Source organism: Nesoenas mayeri (assembly GCF_963082525.1).
Source record: "Nesoenas mayeri genome assembly, chromosome: Z".
NCBI lineage: Eukaryota > Metazoa > Chordata > Aves > Columbiformes > Columbidae > Nesoenas > Nesoenas mayeri.
Window position 1 is genome coordinate 34,261,161 of NC_137542.1, and position 19,861 is coordinate 34,281,021.

The 19,861-nt window shown below is 37.3% G+C and overlaps 1 protein-coding gene across 1 annotated transcript in view; it reads right to left on the bottom strand.

Annotated features, from left to right (window-relative positions):
* Positions 1–3,982: 3,982 nt before the first annotated feature.
* SLC44A1 (solute carrier family 44 member 1) overlaps positions 3,983–19,861 on the bottom strand; it is a gene marked incomplete at its 3' end in the record, with an annotated part of 60,206 nt that continues 44,327 nt past the window's right edge. Inside the window, exons 7-16 of the mRNA XM_080362875.1 lie at positions 19,190–19,279; positions 17,132–17,259; positions 16,063–16,253; positions 13,710–13,871; positions 10,435–10,591; positions 10,107–10,190; positions 9,039–9,176; positions 7,078–7,314; positions 5,387–5,668; positions 3,983–4,060 (exon numbers count right to left, since the gene is read on the bottom strand). Of these exons, the coding sequence (XP_080219001.1) occupies positions 3,983–4,060; positions 5,387–5,668; positions 7,078–7,314; positions 9,039–9,176; positions 10,107–10,190; positions 10,435–10,591; positions 13,710–13,871; positions 16,063–16,253; positions 17,132–17,259; positions 19,190–19,279 (1,547 nt within the window). The remainder of the gene's footprint in view (positions 4,061–5,386; positions 5,669–7,077; positions 7,315–9,038; positions 9,177–10,106; positions 10,191–10,434; positions 10,592–13,709; positions 13,872–16,062; positions 16,254–17,131; positions 17,260–19,189; positions 19,280–19,861) is intronic.

Here is a 19,861-nt window from a genome sequence, read left to right on the forward strand (position 1 = left end):
TGGGAAAGAATGAGCTAAGATCAGTGGGACAAATGGGAGCAGACACTGCCACTTGGCACTCCTTTGCTGAAAAAGCAATATAGAAATGAGAGAAAAAAACCCCAAAAATTCTCTAGAGCTAGAAGACACAGTAAAGACAACACACTGCTGCTCAACTTCCAAATAAAACAGAGAGTAAAATAATGTCGGGGGCGGGGGGGGGGCGGGGGCGGAATCAAACCATTTAAAGAATGGCATGCTTTTTTCCTTCGAAACCCAGCTGATCAGAGGCTATGATGCAAACCATCTGCAGAAACCAAATGCTGGGAACTATTAATCCCCATTGGCTTGATTTTTAAACCCAAACTGTCCCACGTGAAATCTCAAGTCCTCAAGCACTATTTGGTTCAGTGCACTTTTCAAGATGATTTCTGCCTCAACTGTCTCATCTCCTCCTCCTGCAGCATTATTCTCAGTGCAGCATTACTCTCTAGTCTAGATTGCTTCCCACAAAGCACTCCATATACTGGCTTTAATAATCAGCTGGCAAAAAAAGTATTTAATCCATCACAACTGGCAGACCCCAGCACCTCTACTGCCAACCTGGGACTTACATGTCAAGTGTTCTCCCACTCCACCATCCCCACTAAGGAAGGAAAGTGGACTCTAAATTTGTCCTGAAAAGTTGTGTCTTCAGGTCTTCTGCTTATCTCCTTGAACAAGACTGAGCTGGAAGAGGGCAGCTTGTAGTTCAGCTGCAAATGAACTTCAAAGGACATGAAAAAGCTTTAAGGGGCCACTGGAAAGCCTGCATGTGGACGAAAAGCCATTTTGGCATGACTGAAAAGCTCTGCATGCCGGATACACACTCGAGAATGGCGCACATGATTTTATTAAGGACCTTGTAATTATATAGATTTGTCACTTAAACATTACAACTACCCATAGAAAAGTGTTGCCTGTATCTTTTAAACACCATGTAAATAAAACAAATTTATTTTTAAAATAGGATAAACTGCTATAAAAATGGTGCACAGTCAAGTAATACAAAAATAAAAAATTTGTTTCCAACTGCAGTCCTATTTGCAATTACAGAGAAAAGCCCCAACCCAGGACTTCCAGTAGCTGAGAACACAAACTTGCAGAACTGGTCACGGCAGAAATTTGTTGTCAAAATTAACAGAATACAAGGCTTCAATCAAAGCACCTCCAATAGCCTCCAAACAAGATTAGTTTATCTGGAAGCAAGTGGGTACCTGGTAAGTCTCTTAGCCTTGGAATCTAGTTTCTAGGATTCCTCTAAGCCAGTTTTTAAATTTCAGTTGCTAAACCCCACTGATCGACAAAATATCAGTGTTTGGTGCCACTGCTGTCTTAGACACTGGTACTCTCCACGAATTTCAGGCTGCTCCAGAGCTACTTCTAGATAGTCTGACCCCTTCCTTGCACTGAGAGGCCTCGCCAGCGCACCAGTTTGAATCTCTAGGTTGAAGCTCTAGTCCAGTTAGCACTTACAACTTCCACAATTTCAGAGCCCTTCTGATGCTGGTGGAGCTACCAATACAGTTCAGTTAAATGACTGGATAACTCTGTCTTCCTGCCTCCCCAGCAGCTATCATTTCTAAATGCATTTTTATTTTCATACCTTTCATTTAGTTTGGGTTCTGTGAGATGAAAAGAGTAAATCCTTTTAATTGGCTTACCAAAAGAAAACTAAACAAATTTAACTTATCAAATTACTTCTAGAAACAGAAGTGAATATTTCACTATTGCCAAAAGGTCAGAGCACTGGTTAGTTACACAGTACTACATGGGGGTTTTTGAACCTTTGGCAGCAATTTAAAAGTCTGATCCTTTGAAAGGAAGCATAGATAACCGCTTATGTATTAAGTCTTCATAAAATCAGCTGTGTATGTCTCTACCTAGACATACCTCTCCACTCCATCACAAAGCTTCTGTAGAAGGGCTTTATTCTTGCAAAAGATTTTCTTGAATGGAGTGACTGAACCATTGAGGCATTATTTATTTGTACAGAGCTTGTATTTAGTGCAATAAGTTTAAAAATTCTGCTCTGAAATATTAACTTTACATTAACAAAAATAGTTTTCTTAAAAAAATTGTAACAAAAGGAGTATATAGCATAGACAGATCATGAATTCTTAGCAAATACACTTTTAAGCATTTACCATTACAATATGCTGAACAACATTAGCATTCATATCTGGTGAGCTTCCAGATGGAAAAGAAATGTAAGTATCTAATAATAAAGCACGTTCTCTTGTCATTATTTGACAACTTTAGATAACTCTCCTGGCAGTTACACTTCCAAAGAAATGTTTCTCTGCCCTTTCCTGTCTTAGCTACCCGCAACAGTACATACAAATATGGATGAAACAACAGGCAAGGAATGGTCCCTTCCACCTCCCAGAGCTCTCTGGCATTAAATGAAATTAAGCATACAGTACTTTTTTCGACAGTAGTACAGTTCATTTCTCTTCCCATCCTCAGCATCTTTATATCCAGGCATGAATTAATCACAAGTATGGCTAAGACTGAACTTTAACAATCTGTCATTTCCATTGCTCATATGGAGAATCCATACTGTTTGAAGGAGCACTGCTGAAGTATGAAGGAGGCTCCTGAACTCAAGGGGAGGATCAAGGGCAACAGGTACAAGGGATAAGTAGGGTAAAACGGGAAGTTAATTGCATATAAAAATTATCTGTCCCCATTTTGTAGTTTCTGTTTAATAGGAGATGCAAAGGTTCCCACACACTTGAATACCTGAGGAGCTGGTTATTGTGATATCTGATACTGACAAACAAAACTGTGCCCTGCCAGGCCTCTAAAGTAAAATAACTACTTACAAACCCATTTGAACTGAATGAACTCTCATTCAAAATAACCTTTGAAAAAAATAAATTGGAACCTTTTCTTGACTGGAAGGTCTTCCTCACACGTAAATGTCCTGAATTTAATGCAAATTTAAACAAACTAAACAAGTAAAACTCTCAGCAGATTAGCAGTGTCACGGGAAATCTGTCTCTAAACCCAGTCACCATTTCAGATTATCTTTACAATGATAACTCCTCCAGATTGTAAAATACCTAGCAAATAAGAATCAACATTTCCATGATCACAATGAATAATTTTAAAAAAAGGAACAACGATAAAGCTGCTTGTAAAAGCCACCCGTATGAAAAGAGTACATGTTTCACAAAAATAATTGTTAAAAAAAGTATTAAATCCCTGTTCCTTTTCTCTGATTTTGGCTGTTTATTTATATATATATATATATGTATGTATATATGTATATATATATACTGTTTTGGAATGTCAATGGGTTCCAATATGGCTGGCTAGTTTCAAGATGAACTTGCTCCAGAGGCCTAGAAAACAAAGTCATACAGTACAGTCTTAGATAAATGCCAAAGAACAAGGAGAAATTGAGTCAAAGGTGTCACTGGAAACCATAAAGAAAGAAGTGTGAAAAGACTTTTTTTTTCTTGTGCTTTGATACAAGGACAGAAGGTCTTAAATGTTTCCTCATCTCTATTATTAATACCCATTGAAAATGCAACTGCACTTTGGGCACTTCACTTCTGGAACAAATTTTCATGTCTAAGAAATATCCACATTTCAAGGAGATTAAAGGAAAACCATAAAGACTCTATTATAAATAAATAAATAATCTAATTTTCAGACACCCAGTTTCAGGACTGTAAGCAGTCCTACTAGTACAGAATATACTTATGTATTATCCTGTTCCAGATGAAACGAAGACCTTTTATCAATGCTTTAGGGAAAGGTATCAGAAATTTCATAGCGGTAACCGCTGTGTCCCATCCTTGTCAGGAGGTGAGATCCTAGTATTTCAGTAGGAGCTGAACGCCCGAAAACGGAAGATCACTTGAGAAAACAAGGCCCAATCAGTCCCAAACAAGACAATCACATGAGCAGCAGAACTGGGAGTAATTCAGCAGGTGACACTCAGGCTGAGCCCCTAGTACTCAGCATCTTCTCCAGAAGTCCCAAGGGGACCTTCAGCCAGTGCCAGGCTCAAGCGCCTGGAGCCCAGTTTCTAAAGGAACAAGGCCATCCTTGACTTTCAAGTACCTGCTTTGCCTTTTTACAAGGGCAGGTGAATAAAGGTTTTGACATCCAAGCTCTAGGCAGTCAAGTACAAAAGTGCAAGTACTGATCCGAGCTGACACTGAGAAGAGCGTAAGTGGAAAACCACTTAAAGGTAACCCAGTTCTTGAATGAGAGGTTAATATAATACGATTTTGGACTAATTTTTTTGTGCATGTGACTAGAGTGTTTGCACACCCAATTCTCAATCATTTGAATGGCAGCTTTACATCTACAGTGTTCGCACCACTCTGAAAATCCCAACATGAGTGTCTATTTGAACAGCTAGAATTACTCCCAGAAGAAAACAGTAAATGAGCATAGAATTAGTTTTTTACTTGTATAAACATGACAGCATTTAGGCATAAGCAAATCTAGAAACTGGTACGTTATAATGAAATAGCAAAACAGGCAAAGCTACACGTCTTTCCACTCTACAGCAGGAACCCATTCCAGCTTAGTCAAAAGTGCTCATGCAACATGGCTTCACATATATAATTGAAAAAAAAAAAATCTACTGTTAGTATATAGTTATTTAGATTCTATTAGATTAAAAAATATATCCCCATGGTAAGGAAGTGAGTTAGGCCCCAAATATTCTGAGAAAGTAATGATGGAAAAATATTTTATTTCGCAAAGTCATATTGCACGATGACAAGTCATACCTTGCCCAGCCTGGCTCTCCATCATATGCTCTCAGTTCTCCACCTTCCAAACTCATCCTCCTATCTGTTATCTGTACCATGTATAGCTGTTCCTTATTCCAGGCTATTCAGACATGCAATGCCTTTCTAACAGGCACACCATAAGTAAAACAGGCTGCAGAAGCATAGATGATGCATTGTTCACTGTCTGTGTATCTGACAGTGTGAGATGGAAAGAGCACACAAGAGACAAGCAACATAAGTAGTTGGCAATAAAAACAAACAACTGGGAGAAATGTCATATGAGCAGGTTGAAAGGAATCACTGTATCCAGTTCCTTGGCAGTGTACAAAATAATTTGGTGAGAACTTTGAATGCCTGGTCCTACTTCACAGCAATGTATGTGCTCAGTAGTGTTCTTCAGGCTTTTACATTGAATGTAAAATGAACAAAAATCATTCAGCCCAGGGCTGAAGAGGATTAAAGTCAGAATAGTCCAACGAATTCCAGAGCCATCTTATTTTGAGAGTACTCTGCAATTGGGGCTGTCTGTGTATACCACATAACACACACTACTAATCCTAATGAAATGGTACTGCCTGAGCTTCATGACACAGTTCCTTTCATCTTACTTTTACAGGTGATGGTCTCAGCTGTGACAAAAACTCTGCCATCCAGGTGATAGGCAAGCTCACGAACAGAAAAAGCAGAACATCTTGAGTGATACAGAGAACAAAAACTTCTCCTGAAGAAGTGTAGTCAGTAAAGACAAAGAGGGAGAAGAAGTAAAAGTGAAACTCTTGGAGGATCGTCACCTCCTCATCTGCACCTACCATTGGTTTTAGTTCTCTGCCCTCAGCGCCATCTCCCCGGCCAGCTTCTTTCACAGATTTCCTACTATTCTCCACAAACTCCTGAAAAACAGTAATGAAGTGAAAAGTGCTTTCTTAGAGCAGACTCCAAACATCAAATCTCATGACAAAACTTCAAGATGTAACTACTCAAAATGTCAACACAACTTGTTCTTCCCACTTTCTTGCTCAGACTTGTCCACAAAGTATCAAAAAAGCCTGCCTAATAGTCACAAAGGTGAGTAATTTAATTCCAGAAGGGAGACAGGTATTTGCCTTGTGTGCTGTTACAACTTTCACATTTGTCACACAACGCTCTCCTCTATGGGGAAGAAAGGTAAAAGGGTGGTTGTCAAACAAAAAAAAAACAACAGAACCATGAACAAAAACCCCCCAGTTATTACATCCTATCCTGTGAACTGTATGTAATGTTAGAACTCTATTAAACAGAGGCACCTGGAGATAATTACTTGCAAGGTCTTGTTATCTCTAACTTTCCTCAAATTAAATTCTAAAATTTTTCACTGGATCACAACCACCTATCCATGAAGATCAGCAAAGGTGGTAATTCCATTTAATGTATTTTTTTTTCTCTTAAAGGCAAGCATTCTGTAGCAAACTTCAGTAAACTTCTGCTGGTAGTGTTTTGTGATATTGACTGCTGAATGAAAAAACCCACAATGCTTTATGATTTATCTCCCTGTCTTCAGAGAGAGCATGCTGCATATCACCTCTACTCTGTGGTATAAAGCAACTCATCAGCTAGTGTTTTATTTATTATACACTCTAGATTCTATAAGGTTTTACCAAAAATTTAATGTTAAGTTCTTGACATGGTTTTCCAACAAGTAATCAGGAAAAAAAAAGGCTAAGAAGTCATGAGAGTCTTCCTCTAGACTACACACAGCAGTACATTTTACAGGGACATATTGCGGGGTTGCCACTTTAAAACATTGTTAGGAAAATTACCTACTCGACAACAAACTGAAGAGCTTGAGGAGCAGAATTTTTACATCTTGGTTTCTAGCTAGACTGAACAGGGAATAAGAACTCAATAGTGCAAAGGACCTTGACATAGCATCTAGGCTCCAGGACAGAACGTAAAACCTGTTGTCCTCCTTTGGAAAGTACAAAACCCAAGCCTTTACCCCTTGTTTTGCTTCTTTCCATTCTGCACTGTATCATTTACAAGAAATGATAACCAAGAGTATGATTCTCCAAGATGACTGCTCATGTAACAGCCAGCAAATAGAAGCCAATACCAGTGACACCAAGGGAAGGAAGCATCACTACTTATCTGATGCTCATTAGATAACACTATTTGCTGATCAAGCCATGAACAAGACATCAAGGTAATCCAAGTAAAAAAAAAAAAATACCATATTAAACTCAGCAAGTGAGTTCATTCTACTGTCAAAATACCCATTTTATGGAATGATATCCTTAGACTTATACAGCAAGGGGGAACTTACCATGAGAACTTTATCCATGTAGAATTCCCTCCCAGGGCTCCCATCATTGTATTTTGTATCGATGGCAAAACATAAGAAAAGGACATCAACAACCATTTCATAAATGGAAAGGAAGCAGTGAGCAACCAGGAATGCAAAGAGGCACACAATGATGAGTGGCAGCACCCAGATGGTGTAATCTCGTTGGTAATTCAGCAACATAATCCCAGCCAAACCTGTGCTGCAGACAATCAGGACCTGAAGAAGAAAGCAGAAGACAACTCTAATGGCAGAAGCCTTTTGATATTTTGTGTTTGTTTGACTGTGTTTCTTTAACCTATATGCTTCTTGGTCCACTAGGGCTAGAACTAGAGGTTACAGATGGTACTGGTAATGACATCTTTACCTCCTGCATTCCCCACATACCAAAGAGTAAATGACATTTTATCCATTGGTCCAGCATGTGTAGGTCAGAATAGTTTCAAACACATCCTTCAACAGAAAAGGTGTTTTTCAGACCAAAGTACATTTGTATCCTGCTGTCAAAGTTCTAGTGCTATACAATACTTCTGTAAAAAATAACTTTATCCTGTCAGTTACAAAAATCCTGGAACCTGATGCTACCAATCAACTAACATGCAATTGGGTTTTTTTTGTTGGTGAGGGGAAGAAGGTAGTCTTAGGAAGATGGTGTGTTTTTCACTTTGCTGGTTGAAATAACTTCCAAGCTTGTCTTATCTTTGTCTGATCTCCATACAGGGGAAAGTACATCAGAATTCTTGTGAGGTACTTCATGTAACAGTCTCCAAAGAACGACACTATAAGTGACGCCCTAACAAATATTTCTCTATGTACTGGTTTGGTCTTCATGAGTAACAAAAGGACTGAAACAACTGTGGCCACTCAACAGTTTGAACATCTCAGAACCTATTATTATTAACTGCAGCTAATCACAGAAGTGTAAAATAGGTCAGCTTTACTGTATTAAGAAAATACCAGGTTAGACAGGTAGAGAAGACAGGCTGGAAGCCCAGCACTGTTCTAGCTGATAGTATTTTTCATATGCTGCACTGGTCATCTTAACATTTCTGTCACTTGCACACTTCTTCCTGAAAAGATGTCTTTCAAATTATTAGAGATGTTTCCTAACACCTTTCAGATTTCTCCATGAAATTGCGTTATGTAATTTCATGGCCTCCTTCACAAGCACCTATATCTTCATTATGTGTTTATTTCTTCTCAGATCATGTTGACTTAACTACTGGATTCAAAGTTCAGCCCACTGTACTCTAACTTAATAAAAGCAGAAGAATGTAATAAGTAAGACAGTGCACTCCAGCAAGTGTCCAAATGCTTAGGCACAAGTGATATAAGTGAACTGATATTGTTTTAGTAAATAACGGCACAAAATTATTCAAAGGATAGGAATAGTTCAGTGGATTAAGCTTCCATAAAGCATATCTCCATGAGTTGAAGACCCAAAAAGCTGACTGAACATGGCAATTATTCTAGCCTCTTTTTATTCTCAGAGTAGAGGTGACTTAGTTGCGTAAGCTGTCAGTTCCTCACAGATGGCTTCTGTACTACCTTCCAGTTCAATTTTGTCTCAATAATGAGTCAATTTTCAACATAAACCTAGAGAGCCCTTATTGAACAGAAGTTACAGAAGTTACTTCCTTTCCTTACAATTCTAGGTTTTAACCATAAAACCAATCAAAAACTTAAAAATTCTAATCACTTGACTAAAATAAATTTGTGCAAAATCTTCAGCTATTCCTTTCTAATCACTTTTACTTAATGTAAGTGGATCATCTGTTTATTCTTTCTATCCTAGACAGTCCATTCCTGATATGATGCAGCTAAATCTGATGAAGTATATACTAAGAAACAGGAATTTTAAGGCATTTCCTCATTGAGGTGCAAGCCATTGCTAAGGAAAGCTTGCTACTATGTAGGTCCATAACTGCAGACAGCAGACATACCTTTCCTAGAAACAGCATAAAATCCCCAACTGTGTTTATGGCAGCCACCCGCAAAGCATTTTCCACTAGAATGATAAAGGCATCCTTTGCTGAGGTGCAGAAGTTAGTGCTGTTGATAGCTGTGGCTGTATACGCATTCTGCAAAAAGGAGATGGAAGATTTACTCATGGGATGATCAGGTATTTCAGACATGGAAGGGGAAGGAGAGGGGGAAAATATGGCTTCTGACTAAGTCACGTAAGTCATTATGTTAATGAATGAAGATTCCCTTGAGAGCTGTTGAATCAACAGTATGTACCATCTGACAGAAGTTTACAGATAGTAGAGAATTAGTATTCTTCTCATCATTTATGCCTTAACAAGTTTATTCCAAAAGACTAATTAAACAGAATTTGAGATTTCTTTGCAGGAGATGAGCAGTGGCATAACTACAGCAATTAAATGGTTAGGAAAAATATTCTGGAAATATAAAAGAGTTTGAGAGTCATACCAGTCCAGCAAAATAATTTCTAAATACTTCACTAGACTGCATTCAAGGTTAGCCAGGGCAATTTTCAAGGATTACACTGAGTTTTCTAAATGCTTTCTTCTGATTTTACTTTCTGTACTGGTCAACAAAGCCCCTTTTACAAAGGGATTTGACCAGCCAGAACGTCACAACTTGCAATTCTTTTTCCACTTAGTAGATGATGATGATAATTCAATGTTACGTATAGTTTTTCAATTGTGTGAACCTTAAATATTAGACCTAGAAAAGCTTCACTCTCTTTTCACAGAAAACATATTTTGAAACTCACATGTAGCTTGACAGAGTGGACATAAGAGGGAACATCTCCAGCTGCTAAACAAATGGTTAAATAGTTGAGATACCATTTTCACAAAGACGAATTTTTCGCCTTTGCAATGTAAGCAAAGACTAATGTGTTTTGCAGTTTAATTTCAGTAATAGAGATGAGACTCAAGTACTGTTATTCAAGTTCAGTTCCAAAATACAATACACATGTGTCAGCATCAGACTGCATTCTGGGGATCAGCCTTTACATAAAACTTGAAAATCAAAAATCTTACCTGATTTAAGTAGGTCAGGCACTTTTCTAGACACCAAAGGCAGCAGATGCAGGCTTTAAGCATGCAGCGAGCACAAGCATTTTCCTAGGAAAACAAAAAATGTGGGAAAAGATAGAATAAAACCAATGGATCTGAAGAAAATAATATTCCTTTGTCTCAGTAACTGATACTCAGTTGGTAGCTTAAGTAATCTCCCTCAGTCCCATAGTCCTTTAAAGACCAAATATTTCAAAACAAGACTTTGAGCCTCTCGCACAGATCAAGTCAAAATGTTGTATGTATGTCAGGTCTTGAGTTTCAGTAAGAAAATGGAATCTATTTCTCTTACTTTTCCTTTAAGTTGCGTATGAATATACATGAGAATCATTCGTGGTATCTTCACTAGTGTGATAATGAAAGACCCCTTTGCTACTGTTCCTAGGTGGTAACAAACGAGGCGATTAACAGATGCCAGAATAGGAGTAAAGGGCAGATTCCTTTTCTCCCTGTTGAAAAGAGAATAAAGTAGAATGATCAGTATGTATGTAATATCATATAGAAGTGCTACAAATTCTCAATTAAAAATGTGCAAAAGGAATGTATTATCCTTATAGTAGCTTTCAGGGAATATTTTTCACTGCACGCTGACTGTCTATGTGCAAGTCACAGTTTTGGCTCTAATGCAGTAATAGGAATAGGACAAGGAATGAGTATGTCACAAGGGCATCTGATGGTGTGCCGTACAAAACATTCAAAAAACTCAGAAACAATGCTAGTGTTTTTATTTATTAGGTAAATTATTTTGTCAGATGTTTTGCCTTTCTGATTTAGCTATTATATCCTCAAGGAACAAAGTATCAAGCCTTAAAACAAGCTGTTTTATTGCAATATGGCTAGAATATTTTCATCTCTCAGATATATCTCTGACATAAATATATATATATATCTCAGACAAATACTTTCACAGTTTTGAAGCAATTCTCTCTTTAAGTTTTTATTCCTATTTCTTACCAAGGAAGACACTTCTATTTCTCTCCAAAAGAACAGCTCTATTCAACATTTTTTAAATGGCTCGTCTTCTTTATTAGAGATATGAACATAATAATAAGCATATTAAAGGAACAAGTGCTAACATTCCAAACATAAACTATCCCCCCAGCTTGAGAGAAAGTTACCTTCATATGAGTTTCATTCAAAAAGTAAAGTCTTCATTCAATGAAACTAACATCTGCATAACTTAATCCTGAGATATTAATGATTATAATAGGTTTACCCTGCATTTTTTTCCAGTTAACTTTGAGAGCTCAGGTGGTGGAAGCCAAATACTATTCCCCATTGGGCACAGTCACATAAATTATCTGAGCTGTAGACACAGGTAATCCAACCACTTCCTCCTTTTGAGGTAAATATAACTGAGGGCAGAATCCATAATGCAGAACACCTTGAGGTCTCTTACTGCCTGAGTTGAAAGGAATCCATCTGGCTAAGGTGAACGAATAGTGAACCTATATCGACTTCATCTCATTTCCTGTGGAAAGCTGCTAATATGCAAAATAATAGGGAAGTCCAAATTAATGCCCTTTCCTTTCTTACTAAGTCATATTTCAGATTAGAATAGTACCTTAAAATGAAAAAAAAAAAAAAAAAGATAACAGTAGTGAGAAATGGGTATTTACTAACTTATAATAAAAGTCCTGTTACAGAATTATAGGGTACAGTTAAAAGAAAAGTCATTATTCACCCTCAGGCGACAGAAAATACATCAACTTACAGATGAAGCATACATATTGCTAAGCTATCTATTTCAATGCGAAGTCATACTCTCTCCTCTGTTTTTTTCCTGGTTCTTTATTCAATCTAGTTTAATCATTCACAAGATTACATCCCTGTAACATCCTCTAATAATTTCATAGATGTATTTCATTCGCATACTGGAGAACTCCATCATTAATGAAACAACAGAATTTCTGTCAGTACAGTAAATTAATTCCTTGCCTTTGATATTGTTTTAAAGACTAGGGCAGATAAGGTTGAACGTAATTCAGATAACAGTCTCAATTAAAGATACAAACCAATTAAAAATAAAAAATCTGAATCAGACACTTGAAAACTATTTGAATACATTATTTAAAAACTAATTTTTTTTAAAGAATAGACTCTTAAGAGCACATGGGAAGAATAGAGTGCGGTTGCTGGATACCACCAGAGATTTTTATATACAATGTTCTTCATATGAAAGTCTAAAAACATAGGCCAAAAAACACTAGCTGAACAACCTGAACAAAATTACTTATCAAGTTCCTGAACAATTATGTGGTGGGTTTGGGGTTTAGTGTTTTGGTTTGTTTGGTTTTTGTTCGTGGGGTTTTTGTATGTGTTTTTTTAATTATTTTTTGTTGTTGTTTTTTGTATGTTTGGTTGTTTGTTTTAAGAAAGGTATCCTGAACTACTAGATCTAGGTCAACATGTGGAGAAGCTTCATGAAACTATACTTTTACAAAACAGGTATTAGCGTACTTGCTTCTTTTCCTTACCGAAAATATTGCCATAGCTCTGCTCTACATACCAAAATATAATACTTCAGAACACTGAAATATCATTTATTCTCACAAAATACTAACAAGCATGTGCTACCACTTTTTTTTTTCTGAAAAAAAGGGGACCTAAAAGGCTAAAATAAGAACATTAGTTTTCATTTACTTTAGGTAAATTTTAAACAATCTTCATTTCAGGAAAGTTTTCAAATACCAGAGACTAAATCCCCAAAGCTAGTTTTGCAATTCTGAAATTGTAGAATGTCGTGAGTTGGAAGGGACTCACAAGGACCACCGAGTCCAACTCCTGTCCCTGCACAGGACAACTCCACAGTTCACACTACGTGTCTGAGGGTGTTGTCTGGTCTCTTCTTGAATACTCCCAGGCTTGGGGCTGTGAGAAATCAGTTTCTTACCTCTGTGAAGCAAAATTCTTGTGTGTGAAGGTTGGTAAAGCCATTGTTTAATAATTAATATTGCCTTCTTCAACAGGTAGCATATACATGCAGAATAGCCAGCATAACATATGCCATGATACACAATTTAGTACACAAATATAGCAATGAAACATGAAGCTCTAATGCACATATATTTTGTATCACTTTTTATTTGTACACAATCTTGTAAGAATCTGTTATGTAAATGATGAATCTAATAAGACCTTAAGTAATCTTGTGTAAGAAAGATAAATGAAGCACTGTAAATAATGTAAAAGGCATTGTTCTGCTATTAAAATAATAATCAATTGCTTTGAATTTTTTAATCCCTACTGAGCTTGTCAGCATTAATTATTAGCACCACAGATGACCTTCCAGTTGCATTCTGCTTTGTAAACAACCATCCATGTCTGTACAATGTGCACAAGTTACAAGGCAAACAAGATTTCAAGTCCTAAATATCAAGAACACCATATACAACCAGCAAAACAGATTATATTAGGACTTTACGTGATTTAAGAGTCAACACAATTCAGCTGCTCTCCAGATCTGAGGACGGAAGCAAGTATTCTCCCCAAAAGCTCTGTCTCTCATTATTTCCACTAATTCCATTTCTAGGCCACTTACAGTAAAGCTGTTGAAGTTGTCCTTACCTTGTAAAATAGTATGTCACAACAGCCCCTGCTACTGTCATCTGCTGACAGCCTAGAATAAACTCGCTGATCCAGATGAGTCCCACTACATGGTACCACCACATGTATTTCAAAGGACCTACCATCCGAAATTCAACAAATCCTTCTTCATTTGGGACAGGACTACCTAGAAATAAATGAGGATCAGAAAAGGAAACAGTGCTTACATCAACTCAGAAAGAAGGAAGCATATGATATTAACAGTTCATAACTGTCCACAGCAAAACCCCTCTAGCTTCTACTGACAATTCTACATGTCATGTTTAGGAAGACTGTTCATAAGAAAGATACAGCTTTTGAGACAATCAGTATAATGGCATTTGAAAAAAGCGCTAACAACAATATTCTGAGCATACTCTCAAAATCTCACAACACCTCTTTATATTTTTAGCCACATGGTAAAAAGCTTCCAAAACTAACCACCATCCAGAAGTAAAAATTGTTTTAAACATTCTATTATTAAATATAATAGAAGCATGCTTCAATTATTCTTAATTTAAGTCTGCTGCTCTGTTGATATCATTAATACAGTCAGAATCAATATTGAACTTCATAGCTCCCTACCTCTACACATCAACAACAACCACTTTTGTTTCCTTTCTGGTGTTTGTGCATGTATTTCAACAATAATTGTTGCTTGAAGGTATTTATGGATATAAGGAGCAACTTCAGAGATTCTAAACATATGATTTCATACATTCAAAAATTCATTGACTCTTTGTCTAGTTTGAATAGTGATATCATGTATTGAGACTGACTGCACATGTCAGAACCCTCTTATCCTAAGCTCTTTTTCAATGTATTAACCCAGACTGAGGTGTTTCATCTTCTACAACAGCTATGTGAACCGCTGATGGAATTCAGAAACATACTGAAAGTAACATCACATGGATAAAAATGCTTACCTTGAAAACCACTGTTTTGACTTAGCACTGACCACACCTTCTCTAGCTTCTTAGCTATGTTTTTGTACTTATATAAAAAATTAGTATTTTCTTGTGAATAAACTAAACTATTGAAATAATTTTGGTTTTAGTGAACAAGCTCTTTATAAGTGTAGGCTTCTTCTCATACACAGATAATGTACACTTTTCCAGTTCTCCTCATTTGGATTGATAAGGCCTGGTTGTACTGCACCAAAGTTTTTCTTAACTGATATCAGTGAAGATAGTGACTGCATATGGAGCTAAAAGCATAAACTAGTCTTTGCGGAATCAAGGCCAATAGAAAAGCTCTGTCAGTAAAACATAATACGAGCCTAAATTCTGCTACAAATTTAGTCCCTGTGTGACGATGTTTAACTCACCAAGTGAACTTTCAGAGGCAAACATTTTCTGCACATAGCACAGCACATAATGAAAACTAAAAACTTCAGCAGTAAAGAGAACAAAAACACATGAATTCTATTACCTCCATCCCTCACTAAGAATTCGGGCTATGAAATAAAAAAATACTTATCTTGTACTACCCTGAAATAGCTCTGTGACCTGAAACACTGCTACTTTTTGGATCAGCAGGAGACGACAAATGTCAGAATTCTACGGTTTTCATAATGAATGATGGTCTCTATTGCCTACAACTTCCTCCAAAATAACACAGACATCTCCCATTTTAAAAAGGTTTGCTAGGTTTCTCTTCTGAAGAAGAATTAACTAACTCTAGAAGCTCTTGTCAGACTCTGAACACAAACAAAGCTCTCATCTTTTACGCTTGTCACAGCAGGAAGAAATTGAGAATACATTGGCTGCTCTCAGAAGACAGTGTACAAACAGCAGAAAAATGTTCCTAATAAACCTGAAAAGTGCTGGAATAATACTAGACACCTAAGTTGTGAACAACTGAGAATTAGTTCCAGTATATTTACATTTTGGGAGATAGTAATTGCGTGCAACAGCCCTTTCATGACTATGTCTTCATCTGGGTGAGTACTGGCTACTATACAATACCTTATGAGATAAACTGCAAGATTAGGATGGTTTTAACTCATTTGTGTAAAATTAGAGGGAATTACTTGAAAAATTGTGATAGCTGCCTTATTATGGATTCTTGTGGTTTGCAACATGACAACTTGCATTACATCAAAAAGCTGGCCTAAGGCACAAAGTAACATACTGGGAATGCAGACTCAAAGGCACAACAACTTTCTTAAAACAAGTGTTTCGAAGTCACTGAAGCACACAAGAACAGAAGCACAATATGACAGTATTGTTTGTTTTAGTTTTTTCCTACGGGTTCCCACATGCTTTTTGACCAATTTTGCCTGAACCCATAAAAAAATGAACTGGAATTTATTTAAAATAAGCCTGCTAGCTACTTACCTGTAGTACCAAGGAAAAGCAGGACTGTGATCCAGTATGTCCAGAAGAGGATAAGCACAAAGAATGTCCAAAATGGCTGGAAGACTAGCAGTGGCAAGTGAATGAAGACCTTGCCGGCCACGTGGAACAAGGCAATGGTGAGAGCTACTCGTTTGCGCATAATTAACATTATCAGGAACAAGATAACCTAGAGGAAGAAGTTTCCAAATCATAGAAAATTCAAAAATAAGCATGCTACCATTTTGGACAGCTAAGATATTCAGGCACAGCAAATTAGCACACGCTTTATCTGTTAAGATCACAAGATCAAAACATAAAACCTCTACCAGCTTATTCTAGTGATATATTATTTTCAAAATTATACACTTGGAGAATTCCAGTCTCACAATTATATATTTGGAATCATCAGCAGCCTCAGGCTGACAAGATTAGACCAGAATCTATTCTCAATTGTATTTTTAAAACCAGTGAAATCAGCAAAATTTAACAAATAATACAATTTAAAATTTGTAATTGAGCATGGTGTGATGGTCTTGTCATATATGTTAGTCCAACATTGTCAATATACAGTAGTAAAGTCAGTGACTCTGAAACAAACAGCAAGGCCTAAAGAAGATAAATTTGTTTAGTAGTCAGTGTTAGTGTTTCAGTTAACAATAATACTTCTGTAAATGGAAAAAGTTTGGGAACAACCAATTTTAGAAGCAGGAATGGTCTAAGGACTTTCAAATAAACTGAAATGACTAAGTACCTTTGAACTGGGAACCTAATAAAAATCTCCTAAGTGAAACTGGATTGGGAGACCAATCTTGTACCTATTCTTGGAAGTCCCTGTGGACATTTTACAGCAGACAAGAGTAGCTGCAGGGTTAGGAACTCTCTCCTGACTCAAAAATCAGATATTAGGGAACAATGCCTGGAAATACACACACATCAAAAATCACTGCAACATAGAAATAAAACTCTTCAAAAATGTGTGCAATATAAACTTTTCACCTGAATTAAAAAATAGAGACCACCAGGATGACAGAGCAAGAAAACAACACTGCCATTAGCAAAGCATACCGTGAAGACTGTAGCTGAAATGGCATAAATCAGGAGAGCCTGAAGATTGTCTTTGGCTATTTGAGTATCAACAGTACTGGCAGATATTCGTTGCTTAGCATAGAGCCACCACAGGACTCCTGTACCACCTATGTTTTAGAGAAAAAATAAAAAGGATAAATGAGAGATGCTCCTTCTATGTGACTCAGTCATATTACCTAGCAACACAGAAACTAAAGAGTTTCTTCTTTTTACATCTAATCTAAGCACTGAGGCTTAACCCAACAGGAACTTCTGAGAAGGCAGAAGTGCGTAGCTCTCCTCTGCTGCCCTTTTCTCAAGTCGATTTACTCTTTCCACAGTCTCACCTCACTATGACCCCTTAAGAGACTTGCAGCTCTTTGACTCTGTGCTTTAGGGTGAAGTGCATGAAAGGACTAGTGATACATAATGTGAGGTAGTTTCTTCCAACCTTTGTTACAAAATCCTAGCATTATGGAACAGGCTGCCCAGGTGGGTTGTGGAGTCTCCTACTCTGGAGACATTCAAAAGCTGCCTGGACACATTCCAGTGTAACCTCATCTAGTTGTTCCTGCTCCGGCAGGGGGATTGGACCAGGTGATCTTCTGAGGTCCCTTCCAAAGCCTAACATTCTGTGATTCTGTGAATACCATTGTCCTATTCTAGCTACCTTTCTCAGGTGCAACTTTTCTTAAATACAGGGCTCCAGCCCCATAGGGAGATAACCTTTCCTCTCTGATACATTTTTTTTCCTCTTTTGAGTACCCTCCTCTGGTCTGTTGTTATTTCTGAATCAGCTGCACAAGCTTATCTAGAGATCACAAGTTTTTGTTGAAGGTACTCCATTCAGGTCTAAAATGGAGGATGCTCTTTTGGCATCTCTCAAACAAAAAGCAAATACAGAATACGCAGCATGTATCACAAATGACATGTTCTTATTCAGTCTGTGTAATGGATGCGGTATTTTTAGAACATAATAACAGATGGCAATAAAATAAGTCATTCAATTCTCTCACTCAACATAGTTGCTCAGCTTCTAAAGAGAATAGAAATGAAAAAAACACTTTTTTTTTTTCATTTTGTATGATCACAGATCCTGAGACCAGTAATCAGAAAAAATAAGTGATCCTGAAAGAACGTAGATGGTCTGCTGATTTTTCTTCTACCCCTTGAGGTCAGGAATTGCAAGACTTAAGTTGCTAGTGCTTCCTAATTTGATCACTCTATTTTTCCTCCTTCTCTACAGTCACCTGCTCATACATTTTGGCTTAGTTACTGAGTATCAATAACAGAAAACTTTAGTTTTACAAATGCAAAAGTTAATGTGATAAAACAAAGCTATTTTCATGCAAGTTACCTAATTTTGGATGCAACAATCTCTGGGCATTCCAAAGATAGCATGGCTGGTTGCATTTCATAGATAATCTAAGTTATGCAGGACTTTCTGAGTCAAGTGGAAATACAAGGATTTGATTAGAAATACCCAGAAAAGCACCTGTGCTTCCTCTTCTCAAGAAGAGATCTTAGATACATCTACAGAGCTATTCAGAGGACTGAAGGGGCTGAGGAACATGTCAGGGTTGTATGAACACATCTACATCCTAAGGTCCCCAGAGGCTGCATAAACAGCTGCCCTTTGATTCTTGCATGCTTGATACACCCAGCAGGTGGGTATGCCATCAGACATACCCAGACTAGCTGCCTTGCTGACATGTTTGGAAAGCAGGTTAAGAAGCAGGCAACGTTTGGGGATGTGCTACAAGTCCTGTGAGGAACAACTCATATTGCTTATGTGGGCTGTAGTGAGATAAACTGACAGGAAGCTTGACAGCCAAGTAATGGTGTGCAGCACATCTCTAAGGAGCAATGTATTATCTGGGAGAGGACTGCAATTACAAAGGTGGTAGGTATTCTTGACACCTGTGTTGCAAGGGACTCAAAGGAAAGCTGAATGGAAATGCATGGTCTAAGATCTGTGCAGGATGCAGCTGGTCTGAGGACACAGAACACAAAGACCAGAACTGGGCACTCAGAACCTGGGAGACAAACAAGACTTACCTAGTGATCCCAGAATGACAAGAATTGTTAAAATCCAGACAAGTACTCTTGAAATGTACCTGATTATAACCATCAAAATCATGGACAACACTGCAAAAGAGACAAAATAAGTAGAGCAATTATTTCAAGTAGAAATAGTCTTCCTAATTTTCCCACTGCACTAAGATAACTGCCTTCCAACAGAATTTTTTAGACAGATTTATTTTCTGAGGCTTACAAACTTGCTGCACAGACAGTGAAGGAAATTAGGCACCTCTACAACTTCTGCTTTGATACTGTTGATTAAAACAAAGCGAACGTAAATACGTTTAAATGGTACATTAAATACAAGACATAATGCATACATACAGACAGACATGTATTTAGACAATGACAAAACAGACAGCAAGACATGATTGTACTCCGAGTCTGGTAACATAAGCACACCTACTGAGGACTAGAGCAGAATTTGCACTCAAATACACTTGTCAAACAAGTGCAGATAATGTGACAGCTGTGTATTCCAAAATGTCATGCCAATAAAAAATAAAAAAAATTGCTACTCCATTTTCAACATTCAAAATGAGTTCTTTAGCAAGCTTTCTTCTTATAGTTACACTGCCATTCAGGAGCTGCATGTTAAAAGCTAGATACAATCTCAGCCAACTGAGATTTAGTAAGTGATGTCTTTAA